The 15,513-nt window shown below is 41.5% G+C and overlaps 1 protein-coding gene across 1 annotated transcript in view; it reads left to right on the forward strand.

The window, feature by feature from the left end:
• The window catches only part of PPIP5K2 (diphosphoinositol pentakisphosphate kinase 2), a 3,486,936-nt gene that overhangs the window by 3,168,492 nt on the left and 302,931 nt on the right, over nt 1-15,513 (forward strand). The window contains 1 exon segment of the mRNA XM_044063880.1: nt 11,011-11,130. Coding sequence (XP_043919815.1) covers nt 11,011-11,130 — 120 coding nt within the window.

Below are 15,513 nucleotides of genomic sequence, written 5' to 3' on the forward strand. Positions count from 1 at the left end.
CTTCTACTCTCAAAGTTCAATTGGCAGCTATATCTAACTTTCATGTGGGCATTTCAGAGTCTGCCATAATGTCCCACAAGCTTTGCAAAGCCTTTTTGAAGGGAGTTTTTTCTACTCAGACCTCCTATAAGAAATCCTCCTCCTCCTTGGGACCTTAATTTAGTTCTTAGTTCTTTGATTCTCCCCCCTTTCGAACCTGCAGCTTCCTGTTCTTTAAAATTGCTATCATGGAAGACTCTTTTTCTGGTAGCTATTACTTCAGCTAGAAGAGTTTCAGAACTTCATGCACTCAGCTGTCGACCACCATAACTGTTGTTCCACAAAGACAGGGTATCCTTACGAACCAACCCGTCCTTTCTACCTAAGGTAGCCTCTGCTTCTAACCTGAATCAAAGCATTGACCTTCCTGTGTTTTTTCCAGAATATTCTAATAGGTCTGAACAAAAACTGCATTGGCTAGATGTTCATCGTCAGTTAAGGTACTATTTGGATAGGACCAAACAATTCAGAAAAACTGACCAGCTGTTTGTCTCTTATGCGGTAGGCAGAAAGGGACTTTCTGTTTCCAAGGTATCGCTATCTAGATGGCTAACATCTCTGATTTCAATTGTTTATGAAATTAGACACCAAAAGCTGCCTATCAAACCTAAGGCCCACTCCACCAGAGCTTTGGCTACTTCTATAGCCTTCCAAGACAGACTGCCTATTGACACCATTTGTGCAGCGGCTACTTGGGCTACTTCTCACACTTTCATTTCACATTATAAGTTGGATTTAGCTTCTAGGCATAGAGCTAACTTTGGTACCACTGTTCTCAAGAGTCTGTTCCGTTAGGCCACCCGGGACAAGGTGCTAGGGACGCGGTCCCATCCAGCAAGAATGAAGGCGAGATAGACAACTTAACATATAGAAGTTATGTTCTTACCATAACGTTCCATGTTAGTTGTCTTCTCGCCTTCTTTCTTGCGTCCCACCCTCCTTCCCCCTGGCCTGGACAGACCTGGAGGAGTTTGATTATGACCTCTCTTTCTACCACCTCTTTGCTATAGCTATATGCTCTGCGGTGCATATTTTCCTGGATCAGGCTTTAGGCCACTTTTCCTCTTTCCCTTTGTTTGTAGAGGTGGACTCTTTTCCAGTATTTCTGGTTGTATTTTTAGCTGGGCCTAGCTCACAAACGAGATCTGAGGTAATTCACGCCTAGCATTGCGGGATATAGGGGCAGCCTCGAGCCGGTGGAACCAACTCTCGAGCTTTTAGAGTGGCCGAGTCGGAGCCGAGGTCGGCTCCAAACCCATCCAGCAAGAAAGAAGGCGAGAAGAAGACAACTAACATGGAACGTTATGGTAAGAACATAACTTCTATTTATATAACCTGTGCCTGTGATGCACAAAGGCAAAGGATTTTACTCCAGGGTCTTTTTGATACTAAAAAAGGAGCACTGCTGGAAACCTGCCCTAGATTTCTCCTTTCTAAACACCTTTGTAAAAGTTTCGAAATTCAAAATGCACACCTTACTGTCAGTCCTAGAACACTGTTTCATGGTGACTCTAGATCTCTAGGACACTTGTCATATTCCTGTTGCTACAAAGTTCAGGAGATTTTTGAGATTTGTTTTGTCTGGCTATCAGTTTCCCGCTTTATCCTTTGGGCTATCTACTGCTCCTTGAATATTTAGAAAGTGTCAGGCCTCAGTAGGTGCCTATTGCAAAACTCTAGGCAGCAACATTTTTCCATATTTAAGCAACTTGTTGATTTGTGCAGATTCTGTATCCAGGTTCTTGAAGTCCTTAGACAAGGTGCGCATCCCTCCTTTACCACCTAAGCTTCAAACTGAACCTTCAAAAGTACTTCTTCACACCCTGTCAATGAATTGTTTTCTTGTGGTGTTGGATAGGCACAATAAAACTAATGGCCCTCCTGCCAGAAGACAAAGTTCTAACTTAGCAGAGCATTTTCTTGAATATCTGTCTTCTAGATGTGGCCTCAGCAAGAGATTTCCTCAAAATTGTAAGCTTCATGGCATTGGTGATCTGTATGATTTCACTAACCAGAGTACACATGAGAAAAATACAGTGATATTTGAAGAGTTGTTGAACCCAGCACCTTCATTCACTCCTTGGATTTCCAGGAATCAGTACTTGGACATATGAAATGGGAACTGCAGTGGTAGAGGGATCAACAGTCTCTGAATACAGGACTCCGTTTCCCTCTTCAGACCATAGTCCAGTCTGTTCAGATAGGCTCTTCATATTTTGAGAGGGGACCACTGTTCACTGGAAAAGGTTTATGGGGTCTTCAGGACATGTCAAAGTGTAAACTTAAAAGAGATGTTAGCAGCAATTCATACCTTAAAACTACTTCACCACTTATTGTCTCAGAATCCTCTTCTAATGGCCACAGACAACACTACCATGATGTGGTACCTGAACAAGCAAAAGGGAACGAGGTCAAGACCATCTTTGCCTGTTGGCAATGATGGCCTGGGAGCTGGCTGTACTGCATTCTCTGACTCTTCAGGCCTCATGCATTCCATCAGAGGAAAATGCAGTGGCAGACAGACTCAGCAGATCCTGGACAGTGCCTTACAAGTGGAATCTCCAAGTAGAAGTCTTTCAGGACTTGATTCAGATGTGTGGAAAAAAAATCTGTTCAAGACATCCTTGCAGCCATGCTTGAAAGACAGATGCTGAATCATTCCCATTGTTGGGAATGTTCTCCTGCATGCATTTCCATAATTTCCAGTGATTCGGAAGGTACTTTAAAGATTCAGAAGGAATTGCCAAAGATTATTGTGGTAAACCCCCTTTTGGCCCATGTAGAGTTAGTTCTCCCTTTTAATGGAAGTGGCTAAGGGCAATTACCACAAGCTTCCTCACTGACTGGACGTTTGATGCACCTCAGTCTCAAACAACTAACTGCCTCAATGATTCAGTTTTGATCTTTAAGTGTGTAGAATATGTAGCAGGCACTAAAGGAGGTAAGAAACCTGAAACTAGAAAAATATTATATTGACAAATGGAAAACATTTTCTAGTTGATGTCCAGCAAATAACCGAGGTACCATCAGGGATTATGTACCACTGGTGCTTAAATATTTGTGCAAGTTACTTTCATCTGGCTTGTCTTATTCCACTATCAAGAGGTACATCATGCAGCCATTTCAGTTGATGGATTCTTATCCTTCTTCCTCCCAGGTTGGATAGGCTTTAGCAATCAACCTGTGTAGCCAAACGTTTACTGTAGAAGTGAGAATGATGAACATAGTAAAGTTGTTTAAGTTGCATTTACCATAACAGTAGATGTTTGAATTCCTCATTGCTGCAATAGCTGCACCCACACTCCATTCTCCTACTTTTGTTTATAATTAGTTGTTGGGAAATAAGGTTTTTATTTACTGCTTATATGTTTTAGAGACTCAGGATGACTACACTCTTCTCTTTGTATGGGCAAGAAGGTCCTGAAGTCTTCTTCACTCTTACTGCTGATTTCCCTCCAGTAGGCCATCCAATCAGCAGTCAGAGCCAAAGTGTGGGAGAAAGCCAGAGCTCTGTGAAGCGGGCCGGTGGTTGTATACTGGGCAGGATACAAACCATATAAGTGCAACTTACACAGCTGTTATTTACTCAATATGTACATTAGAAACCCAACAGTGTAGCTGGTGAATTTGTTGTTTTTTGCAAAGTATATCCTATCCTACAGATTAAAATGCAACTTTACCTTTTTTACCAGAATTATGTAAACTATTGCTGTCTTGTTTCTAATAAAACATTACAAGCACTGTTTTACATCAGCTTCTAGATCCTGAGGTCATGTGTCATAATAGTGATCAGTCATTTTATCACTCAGTTGCAGGAATATGCATACATTCTTCCAGAGCAAAATGCAGTGGCAGATAAACCATGTGTTTGACTTAGATTTCATTTGAAAATGGGCTGAAGTCCATGGTTCACTGACCTAAATTGTTCATTATCTTGATTAAATGGACACAGTGAATCAAGTCAGAAATGCTGGCAAATGTGTCTTCACTCTTTATTGGCCTCTCAAAAGCTTTCGATACAGTCTCCCATATTCTACTCATCAGCAAACTTTATAATCTAGGGATCTCCCCCCAACACTAAACTGGTTCACCAACTATCTGTCAAACAGACAACTATCAACAAGATGGCTTAACTCTTTCTCTCCACTCCATGAGTCTTCCACCCAGGGCTCTATCTTAGTACCCCTTTATTTCAATATGTTTATAAATGACTTCCACACCACTATTAAAAATGGAGCTGTTATCCAATATGTAGGTGATTCAACTATTATCTGCTCTGCTAAATCAACTACAGAGCTTCTGCATATAACCCAGTATGTCTTCACTACTACTGAAATGTGGATGGCCAACAATCATCTAGCTGCATACCCCAACAAAACCAAACTTCTACTATTTACCCCCAAGAAAAGCCTTTCTGTTAACAAGATCGATTTCATCATTCAGTCTCAACATAACACCACTACAGAAATTGTCTCCCACACTAAATTATTAGGAGTTATGCTAGATGAAAGCCTGACATTTGACCTCCATATCCACAATAATATCAAAAAAAAAAAAACTTGGCATCTTTATAGGTTCATAGGTAGATACTAGCCTATTGGCCCTAGGGCCTATATAAGCCTAGCCAAACGGTACCCTGGCTTTTGCCAACCAAGAAAATTATTTTCCTGTGCCCCTGTCAAGCAGAGCCACAGAAGTGATCCCCGGGGTGTATTTCCTATCTTCCATCCAATCATCAAGATTTTTCTTGGAGAGTGCTAATGAGGAGCTTTGTTTGATATAGATAAGAAGTATGTTCCAGAGTATGGGAAGTCTCTGAGATAGGAATCTATCCCTCCAGCATGTTCTGTTTATTGTGGTGACAAGGTTTAGGTCCCTAGAGCATGTAGCTCGGAGGGATTGGGATTTCTTTACGTGGAGCATGTCCAACAGCTCTGGGTTTGACATAGCTTTGTATGTTCGGTAGAGATCATCTCTGAGTAGGCGATATGCGACAGAATAAAGCTGGAGTTTTTTGAGACGGTCTGCGTAGGGCATCTGTTTGAGGCCGGTAATCCTCTTTGTGAGGTATTTCTGTGGCCTTTCCAGTTGTAGATGTCTTGTGAGGTACATACCAAAAGGGGCGTTGTACTCTATAATGGGTCTAATGAGTGATGAGTAGAGGGGAACAGTGACCACTTTTTCCTGGATGAGAAATCTTTTGTGATGAGGTGTGCCACGTAGAAGGATTTCCTGACTACTGTGGCGATGTGATTATCAAAGGAGAGACTACTGTCCACCTGTGTCCCAAGGTCTCTTATCACACTTTCGGTGTTAAGTAAACTACCGCTTATGTGGTAGTTCATGAAGTACAGAGCTTTTACCAAAAGGGATGACAATGCTCTTTTTGGCATTGAGCTTGAGGCTGTGGCTTTGACACCAGGCAACTGTCTCAGTGAGGCCCTTTTGTAGGATGTCCACATCGTTAGGAGATTTGATTATGGCTCCTAGTTTGCAGTCATCTGCGAACTTTGTTAGCCAAAGACCTTCTGTGTTAGCCTGTACTTCAGAGAAGTAGATACCAAATAGGAGAGCACCTAGGACTGAACCCTGTGGTACTCCACGTGTCACTGGTCTGAAGTTGGATTTAGAGTCTACTACTTTCACAGTGTGGGTTCGGTCAGTGAGCCAGTTGGCAACCCATCTTGTGACATAGGGATTTATACCTAGTTTAGTGAGTTTGTCTATAATTCCAGAGTGGGGGATGGTGTCGAAAGCCTTAGCGAGATCTAGATTGGCTGTGTGTACCACCTTACCGTCATCTACAGCTTTGGTGACCGCTTCAAAGACATCTATCAGGTTTAGGAGACATGATCTGCCTTTTACAAACCCGAACTGGGTAGGGTCCAGAGTTTGGAGATTACCAATGTCATTGTTTATAAGTTCCATGATGATACGCTCCATAGCCTTGCAGACCAGGCTCGTCAGGCTAATGGGGCGGTAGTTCCTGGGGTCCGTGGTGGCTCCTCCTTTGTGGAGTGGGATAACTGTTGCTGTGCACCATTCAGTGGGCACAAAGCCTGAGGTGAGGCTATGATTGAACATGGTACTTAAGTGGGGTGCCAGTTCGTTCTGTAGTTCATGTAGAATGCAGCCTGGGATGTTGTCAGGATATCCCATGGATGCTGTGTTCTTGGCTTTGGGGAGTGTTTTTTTTTTACCTGTGCAGCCGTGATTACAGGTACTTTGCATTCTTCCGGTTTAGAGATGGGCCCTTTAGGGGATGGGAGAGGGGTAAAGTTAGCACTGAACCTATCTGCCAGGATGTTGGCAATATCAGTTGGTTCTGTATATTTAGTGCCATTGTGCTGTAACTCAGAGCAGATCTGAGTGTTGCCATTGAGATTCTTGACATAGCTATAGAATGATTTGTGGTTGTCTTTAGAATCAGTGGCGATTTTGTTTTCGTAACTAGCTTTGGAGGATTTTATGAGGGATCTCAGCTTCTTATTGAGGCTGACCACGGAGTTCCTCCAATCATGGGATTTTATACTTTTTTGCAACAGTTTCTTTCTTCTGTTGTAGAGTTCGTTTATAGCAGGGGGACCACCAGATTGGCTTCCTTTTTTTGGAGGATAGCATCTTGGTTCTGTTAGGGATTGCACAATCCATGCACTCGTGTAAGTGCTTATAAAGTGCTATTGTATAGGATTCAGCAGTCGTATCTCTATTGTCCATCAGCATGGGTGTCGTGAAGTTTGCCACTTCTGTCTTAAGAAGCGTGAAGTTGGCTTTGGAGAAATTTTTTTATGGTGGTTTCCCTAATGGGGGGTGGGGCTGGGATGTGGATGTCAAGGGTGATTTACTTGTGGTTGTATCTGACCAACGAGGAATTGACCTCTGGTGTGGAACACCGGTTGCCCATGTTGGTAATGACCAGGTCTAGGATATTGCTGCACCTGGTGGGGGTGTGGATAAGTTGATTCAAAGCATTGGAATTTATGAATTCCAAAAAACGTTGAGCACAAGAGTTGGTACATGAGTAGTTTTTCCAGTTAATGGTGGGGTAGTTGAAATCGCCCATTATTAAGGTGTTAGGTTGTACCCTAATATTTTCCAGTGTATCAAGAAATGAGGAGTGGGAATCCTAGGGCATGGTGGGGGATCTGTAGTAAGCTACAATTTGCATTGCGGTCTTGCCCAGAGTTAGTTGCACTTGGATAATCTCAGATGCATTATGCTGAGCAACTAGCCTGGAGGTGTGGATATTCCTTTTTGAATATGGACACGCCTCCGCCTTTAGTGCTTCGCTCCAAGTTAGGTGGCCGAAAGGTGTGGTATGAATTATAGCCTGGTAATGCAGGGGTGCTCTCTGGAGCCTTGAACCTGGTCTCTGTCACTGCACAGATGTCGATGTTCTCCATTTTAAGGAGTGCCTCAATTGAGTGCATTTTGAGGTTTAGACTACTAGCATTGAGTAGCATTACCCTCAGATTTTGCTTGCTTGTACCTGTTATGGTGGTGAATTTGTCATTTGAATCTTGCCTAAAAAAGGTACTATAGGGGTGGCAAGAGCCTTAGCCAGTATCTGGAATTCCAAGGGCGACAGGTGCAGGCCATCTCTGGCAAAGCATCGTGGTTTGTCGAGCATGTCATCCCAAGCAGACAGATACTGGATCCCCTTAGAATGACACCAGAAGCTTAGCCAATTGTTGAAGTCAATCATTTTGCCCTTGTACTGTGGTATCATTCTGGGTGATGGCAGGATGCTACTCAGGGCTAGGGTCATACCTGCCTGGGCTACAAGATCAGAAAGCTCCTCCATGTCTCTTTTCATGTAGTCCAGGGAGGTATGTCTCAGGTCATTCACACCAACATGGACAATGACAGAGTCATATTTGTACTTGCTGTGTAGTGACCTGAGTGCATGCGTTATGTGGTGGATCCTGGCACCTGACAGTGACTTTCTCCTTGTTTAGCCTGGTGAGTGGTACATCATTGTGCCTGACTATAGAGTCACCTATAACTAGAGTGTTAGGTACGTTGCTATGCCTCATGGGCTGTGGTTGAGTGGCACACTGAGTTTGTGGGCTATGTGTCATTTGAGTTGTGTTGGGGGGTGGAGGTTGCTTGCATTCCTGCTTTGGAGGTCCCTGTTGCTTGAATAGATTTTTTTTGAGAGCCTCCACAAATGTAGGTGTCTGTTTTGTGTTTCTGTGTGTGTGTGTTTTGGTGGTGTAGGTTTTGTTATAGACTCAAACACTTTCTTAACTGCTCTACAAAGCGTACTCTTGCCTTAACCTCTCTTACCTTCTGTCCTGTATGGCACTCCTCTCCTCACCAATAGCCAGTCCTCCCTAAAAACTAAGCTTGAGTCTTGCTGTAACAAGGTCACCAAGTTTGTTACCAATACAAAACACTTTCCCCATCATTGCTTCTCCCTACAATCACTTAACAGGCTCAAACTTCCACATTATCTAACCTACGTACAACTAATCACAGCACATAAAATCATATACAAGCCGTCCGACTTTCCAGCCCTTTCTTCTATTTTATCCCTCTACCACCCTAACAGGCCTCAGATCTGAAAAACAAGCTCTTTTGCAAGTAGACAAACCTAACCTCCCAGCTGGTGACATGCTGTATTCCTTCACAGTTGCCAAACTATGGAACTGTCTCCCTACAGAGATCAAGATCACCAGTAAAATCTCCATCTTCAAAAAAATCTATGCAGCTACATCTCTCTACTCTTTGGCATTGCAGATGTCTCGATTCTCATCCTTCTATAACCTGACTATCCACCCCTACAGTCATACTCACCCTCACTTACATCCCAACCTCTCAGATCCTCCTCATACACATTTTAAACACTAATATGTTATCTATCCATGCATAACTATCTATGACTTATTATATCCATATGACGCTTTATCATGTAGTATAATAACTTCACACTTCCCTGCACTTTTGCACTAGCTGATACTCCACAATCTTGTAAATACTTCTATATGATGGCCTTCATCTATATTTTATTATTTAATTGAATAAGACACCAACAAATGTATGATTACTTAGTATGTATCTTTAAACTCAAATATTGTAGTAATTGTATGTTTGTTTCTTCCTTTTCTGTCTTGTATAATGTTGTCTGTTTCTGTATATAACTGTCTGTATTTTACTAACTGTTTTGACTTTTGTGTAGTTGTATACTAACTGCCTTGTGGAGCTTTTCTCCCCGGGCCTCCACTGAAAATGGGATCTTTTAGCCAAGTGGACTTTCCTGGTAAACAAATGCCAATAAGTAAATAAATAAATATAAATAAATGCAAAAACAATCCAGCTAAGGCCTTTTATCTTTATATTTTATATCTGCTTTTGTCCCGCCATTGCACAGATGTTGTCATAACTGTGATCAGATTTCTTGGCATGGTTGTAGAAGACAGAGAAAGCATACTTCTTAATTGTCCAGATTTTCACAGAATGTCCAGATTTTTGGTTCATAGTTTTGGTCTGTTCCTCATAAAATTTGTGGTTTTCTGGAAAATTACTGGGATGATTTGAGTGCTGAAGTCACTAAATAATGACATGCATTTGAGTATTAGACTTCATATCCTTCAGAAAACATATGTAAAAGAAAACCTGTTAGTCTAGCAACTTTTTAATTTTATTAGAACAATGTTTAAAATGTTTCCCTATTTTGGGCTTTTGTCCCCCCCATTTTGTTGGGCTTTGTCCAGATTTCTTGTACTGAGGTTCATAGGTATGGGGGGGTGGGGGTCTACACATTCTGAAACTAGACAAGAATGTATAAATGATTAGTTCCATAGTCCTTCATTCTTGTCAAGGTGATTTAATAATGGAATAAGGAATCTGTGGCTTGGTACTGTTTGTGTTTATAGATACAAATGCAGTGTGTCCATTTTTCTGTAATGTAGTCCTCTTTCCAAGTTTGAAAATATATTGCTAGACAAAGAGCAACCTAATAATGAATCATTTTTATAAAAAAATGTAGAACAAATATTTTTTTTACACAGACAGCAGCAGCAGTTTATTTGCTGAGGTTATATACCCAACTTTGTCTCTCAGTTTACTCTTCTGTTTCAAAAACACCAGAAAAAAATATTGGTGTAAGAAGGCTGCAGTTCTGAAGGAAAAGCATGCAAAAATATTCCTTTTTCACATTTACCAACAACAGAGAAGGGGTGAGATAGCTTGTCAACAGTGGTTTAATATTTTAGGAAACCATTTCTCAAACATACTCTAAACCATCAAAGATTACTTTGGAAATAAATAATGTAGAAATGGTGAGAAACATAAAATCAGTATGTAAAGGCTGACATAGTACAATATTTGCATTTGTGCAGGGGGTGAGTCAACAGCAACCTCCATATGGTATTATGTGCATCCTCCTACTATTACCTAACAAACCCAAAGGTTATTTGTTAGGAAATTCATTGTTTTAAGTACATGTTCATAGGGCATCCTTCCTTTGTCTGCTGATTTCATTTAGACTTTCTGTACTGAATTTAGGTATTTCTTTATTATATGTACAATAATCTGATCCTTATTGTTGATATTCCGGTTTCAGTTTTTATCCCATTTAATACATCAGTAAGCAATCAAATAATTGTGCCATTTTAGAGCTTGCAGCAGTAATTTTATTTGATGAAAAGTAGTAACGATGTTTTCTAAGTAATTCATTATTAGAATAGCCTTACTAGTGTTGATTCTATATTTAGGAAGTTGTTATTGATGGTAATAGTTAGCAGTGGTGGTCTGACTGGCACAGCTCTCTACTGAATATAAAAGTGACTGTTTAGACCTCATCTATATGTTCTACAGTAACATTACAAGCATACCATATCCTTTAATTAAAGACATTGTCAAAGGTCACAACTTTTGTGGTGAAGGTCCTTTTTTAAGTGCATGCTGCTTGCACCTGCAATTGATGTAGAAGAGCTGGCTGTATGTATTTTCTCTAACTCTTATTAGGGTCTCACTGTGCGGGTCTGTTAAGCACTGCAGTGCTCGGGGCTTCTTCAAGTGCACCTAACCTGCAGGATTATGCTCGTATGCATCGTAAAAAGCTGACTTCATCTGGCTGGATAGATGGTATGTGCATACACGCACACATGCACTAAATGTCTAAAGCAAGTGCTGTTACTGTTAAAAGGGAATCCTGGAATTTTATCATTTTCTTCTGCTACCATTCTTTCAGTTATAGCTTACAGATTTATTTAGCTTTTGGGGAAAAACATTTTCTTTAAAGTCTTGTATTTTTTGTCACATGTTTACTATACAACATCGGTGCTTAGTTAAGTTAGATGAGTGTTGTTTAGCAGATGGCAAAAAATAAGTTGCTTTACAAATAAATTAAATGGCAACATTTGTAACATTGAACTGTGTCCTTTAATCAATACTTTAAATATGGTCATTGTGGAGCTTTTCGTGGCACATCACTCATTTTTCTCTCTCTTTTTTTTTTTTTGCAACCGAGAATGCTAATTGCCATAATATTGTTTCATTCTAACACTGAGGACCATCCTTGGTGTGGTATTTGTTTTCCACCAATCCGAATTTGGTAATTTTGTTATTGTAAAATCCTGTATTTGTGGATATCTTTGCATATGCACAGGTGTGTGTCACAATGCAGCATGCTGGCTACACAAGCAAATGCATCTCCAGAGACCACTGGCATAGTTTGAATCCAAATCATTGCTTTTGTAGGTAGAGTCTTGCAGTTGTGTAACTGAACAACAGAGTAATTTGTCTGTGATACCAACCAAGATCTGCTCCAAGATTAGTTGTACTGTCTCATGGAAGAACACAACATTAACAGCTGCCACATTTGTCAGAGGTTTTGCCTGGCTGCATACATTAAAAGTGGATAAGTTGTTACTCTACTTTGCATCCAAGGAAAGGGTAGCAGTCAGCAATTGTTCTTATGGAGATAGGTGGGTATATCCTTCTTGTTTCTCCAGGCGTAAATCAGTGTACTGCCACAGGGACATACTCTGAGAGCAGGTTTATATCTGAAACTCATTGAGCTAAATAATGTCTTCAGTTGCCTCATCTGGATTCTTCAAGTGATGAGCTTGTCTGTGACCAGCAAAGGCTTAAACCCAGGTGCGGACCACGTCCACGGTTGTGAATGCTGAGATCAGTGGAGCTGGGTCTTCAGCTTCCATCCTGGTGGAAGATATGTCCCAAGGAATCAAATATTGTCTGTTTTTATCCAATTTAATGTTTGCATTGTCTGATCCAATCTTGCCACTTTCTTCTAGAGCTTTAGATCTGAAGCTGTAACTCCTCCCTTACCCACAATACCCTCCTTCCACTTAAATTTGCTCAGATCTCTTTTGCCACTTGTTCTGTCTCGATGTGTTGTCCAGGAGCTCTTACAGTCTAGTCACAATAAGTGAAAGCTTTTTTCTTATTTTTTTCCTACTCATCTCCTCCCTTTAGTATTTTTATAGTGTTAGTATAGCATAGGGTATTGATAGGTTTAGATACTTGTGGCAGAAAGGATTTATTCCTTCTCTATAGTATGAATTTTCAAGATAGTTCTATTGTTAGATTACAGTTTAGGTTAGGTTAATATAATATTTTCTGTCTGTTTATTAGTAGTAAAATAATAAGAGTTTTTTTTCTTAGAAATAATTTAGATTGTTGTAGAATTTATGCAGTTTACTGTAATAGTATTATTATGTTCTGATGTTTGTATTGTCAGACAAATCTTCAGGATTCAAAAAGTGTTATACAGGCAAACTGATGTTTGTGTTGCCTTTGGCTGAAGAGCTATTTCAGGGTAGGAAGGAAAAACTATTTTAAGAGTTGCTTCCCTCACAGGCTGAGTCTTTTACTTCTGTAAAGTCTTCTGAGTCAGGAACTCCGTCTGCTTCTCCCAGTGCTGAGAAGAGAAAGAAGAAGAAACATAGGACTAAAGAAAAATACAGAGAGAAGTCTTTAGAGAAAAGGGCTGAAGAAAAGAAATTAGAAGAGAAGAAGCTTAACAAGTCGAGGTGGAGGCCCTTGGATCTGTCTGGTCTATTGGGTCCAATACCAAAGACTTTTAGGCAGTCTGAATCCACCTGTCAGTCGTGTCTGAACTCCCTTCCCTCGGGCTACCTTTTCTTCAGAGACAAAAATGAAGACATTTTTATGGACACAGATCCAACTGGAGTCCTGCCGGTACTGTCCCTGAGGGGAGGTCTGGGTACATGCCCATTGACCCTATCACAGTTTTCTCCAATACCAGTTCAGTATTTGGAACCAGTTTCCATGAATCCTAACCCATCCAGCTCACCTCAGTTGGATCCGACAGTCCAAGGGACTTCGACTTTAGCTACATCCCTTACCCGCTTGACTCTGTGCTATCGGATCTGGATGAGTCCTGGAGCCAAAGCATCTGTGTCTGGGCACCAGTGGTGGAGTCGACCTCAGGTTTTCAGAGCTGTTTATCCTCCTCGATGCCTCAGCACTTGAAACGTCAGGTCTGAGGTCCTCCTCAGAGCCACCTCTGCTGGCATGGGGAGGCTTCCTGAGTCTGTTAACAGAGGAAGTGCTTCCTCTGTTCCAATTTCAGCATTAGCTTTTAAGGGCTTTGTAAAGGGCCTTGGCTAGTCCAAGAAGGCAGGTGCATGGACTGAGTCAGATACATCCTGACACACAATGGGTCCTGTTCTTTATGACTCTAATTCCGATTGACAGGGACAGTTGAAACCCATAGACTTCAAAACCACTCAGGGTCTCAGTCTGATTCCGACTGGTCTCCACCAGAACTCCAGAGACATGCTGCAGTGAAACAGATGTGCAAACGGAAGCACATAGACTCCTCTTTTGGGTCAGTCATTGAGGACACTGATTTGGATGAGGGAGAAGGATCTCTCAGACCCAACCTTGAAGACGTCACATTTGGGGACATCCTGGAATTGATGAAGCATAAGGGGGGAATGGTCCACTGAAACTCCTTCTTCAGATGAGTCTGTGTTTCTCAAGCTTGGGAGTCTGGCTTATCTGTGTCCTCTGTAGTTCTCCCTCCAGATGCATTCCTAGATCTCATGACACACACAGAGCATAGAAAATCTCTTGATATTGCAAAGCCAATTCCTAAAAACTTGACAGAATTTTAACAGCCCTAAAAGATAGGAAGCATTGGTCAAAAGGTAAATACCACGGTGGTAGGCAGCAGCCAGAAAGAACAAACTGTCTGAGGAGAGTTCTTCTGTCCAGCACCCTTAACAAGAGAGTCAAGGGCATTGGACGGATTAGGGAAATGGGATACGCTTTAGCAACCTTTGCTCTCAGGGCACTGAATTACCTCACATACTTGATATGTTTTCATAGGGATTTGATCAAGGAAATTTCCAAGTCCGTTTCATGTAATTTGCCTTCAGATGTCCAAAAAACAGTGAGTCGCTAAATGTCTACAATGCAGTCCACTCCTAATGTAACCATGTGCCTGCTATCCAGTGCAGCAGATCGCAGGCACAGGAAGAGCAGCTGGTGCAGTCATTACTATGCTTCACCATGCTTGGATGCGGCCATGCAATTTTGCAAAAAGCTTCAAGTCATCCTTTATTAATTCCCTTTTTGAGGGTTCCACACTGTTTGGTTGCAAAGTTAGAGAGACCCCCTATCAGGAAGGAGTAAGATGGTTAAGACCATGTTTGCCATAGGAATCTGTTTCTCCATCCCACAAAGATCCTGTTCCAGGAAGTTAAGTGGGTGGGGGGGTTAAGAAATTGTGGTTCAGGAAATTGCAGGGTTTTGACCGTGACACTTCTGGGAATAGAACCCCCTCCCTGAAGCAGGGAAGGAGGCAACTCAAAAGGATGTTGCCCTAGAGGCAGAGGTGAACCACAGAATCAGGGTTTCTGTGGTCCCTTCACTGAGAAGTTATACAAGCGCACCTGAAGAGTTACTTGGCTATTTCATTCCGGAGGCAGTTGGGGTAGGAGCTTAACCTTACTCCCACAAGCCTGGAAAATCAATATTTCAGATTCCCGAGTGTTAAAAATAATCACCAGAGGCTATACCATTCCCTTTTTGCATCCTCCAAAGAAAAGGTTAAAGGTTCCCAGTACTCCATCCAGTCAGTTGGAATTTGCAGCGACAGAAGTTTCAAAGTTGCTAGAAAAAGAATTGTGCAACAGGTTCCCCCAGACCAGTTAGAATCTATAATCTAATCCTGGTTCTTTACTTCCAAGAAACTTTGGGGCCTCAGGCCAGTGTTGGACCTTAGCCATCTCAGTCAGTTTCTCAAACAGACAAAGTTCTGGATGGTCACGGTACAGTCCATACTGCCTCTGTTGAGAAAGGACAATTGGATGTGTTTTATAGCTCTCTAAGATACCTACAACCATATAAAGATTGAAAGGTGATTCAGGAGATTTGTCCACTTACAGCTGGGAACCAATTACTATCAGTTCAAAGCACTGCCATTCAGTCTCAACATAGCTCCCTGGGTGTTCACCAAGATTATGGCAGTGGTAG

Source organism: Protopterus annectens, chromosome 2.part2 (assembly GCF_019279795.1).
Source record: "Protopterus annectens isolate FY-2018-M chromosome 2.part2, PAN1.0, whole genome shotgun sequence".
Lineage (NCBI taxonomy): Eukaryota > Metazoa > Chordata > Ceratodontiformes > Protopteridae > Protopterus > Protopterus annectens.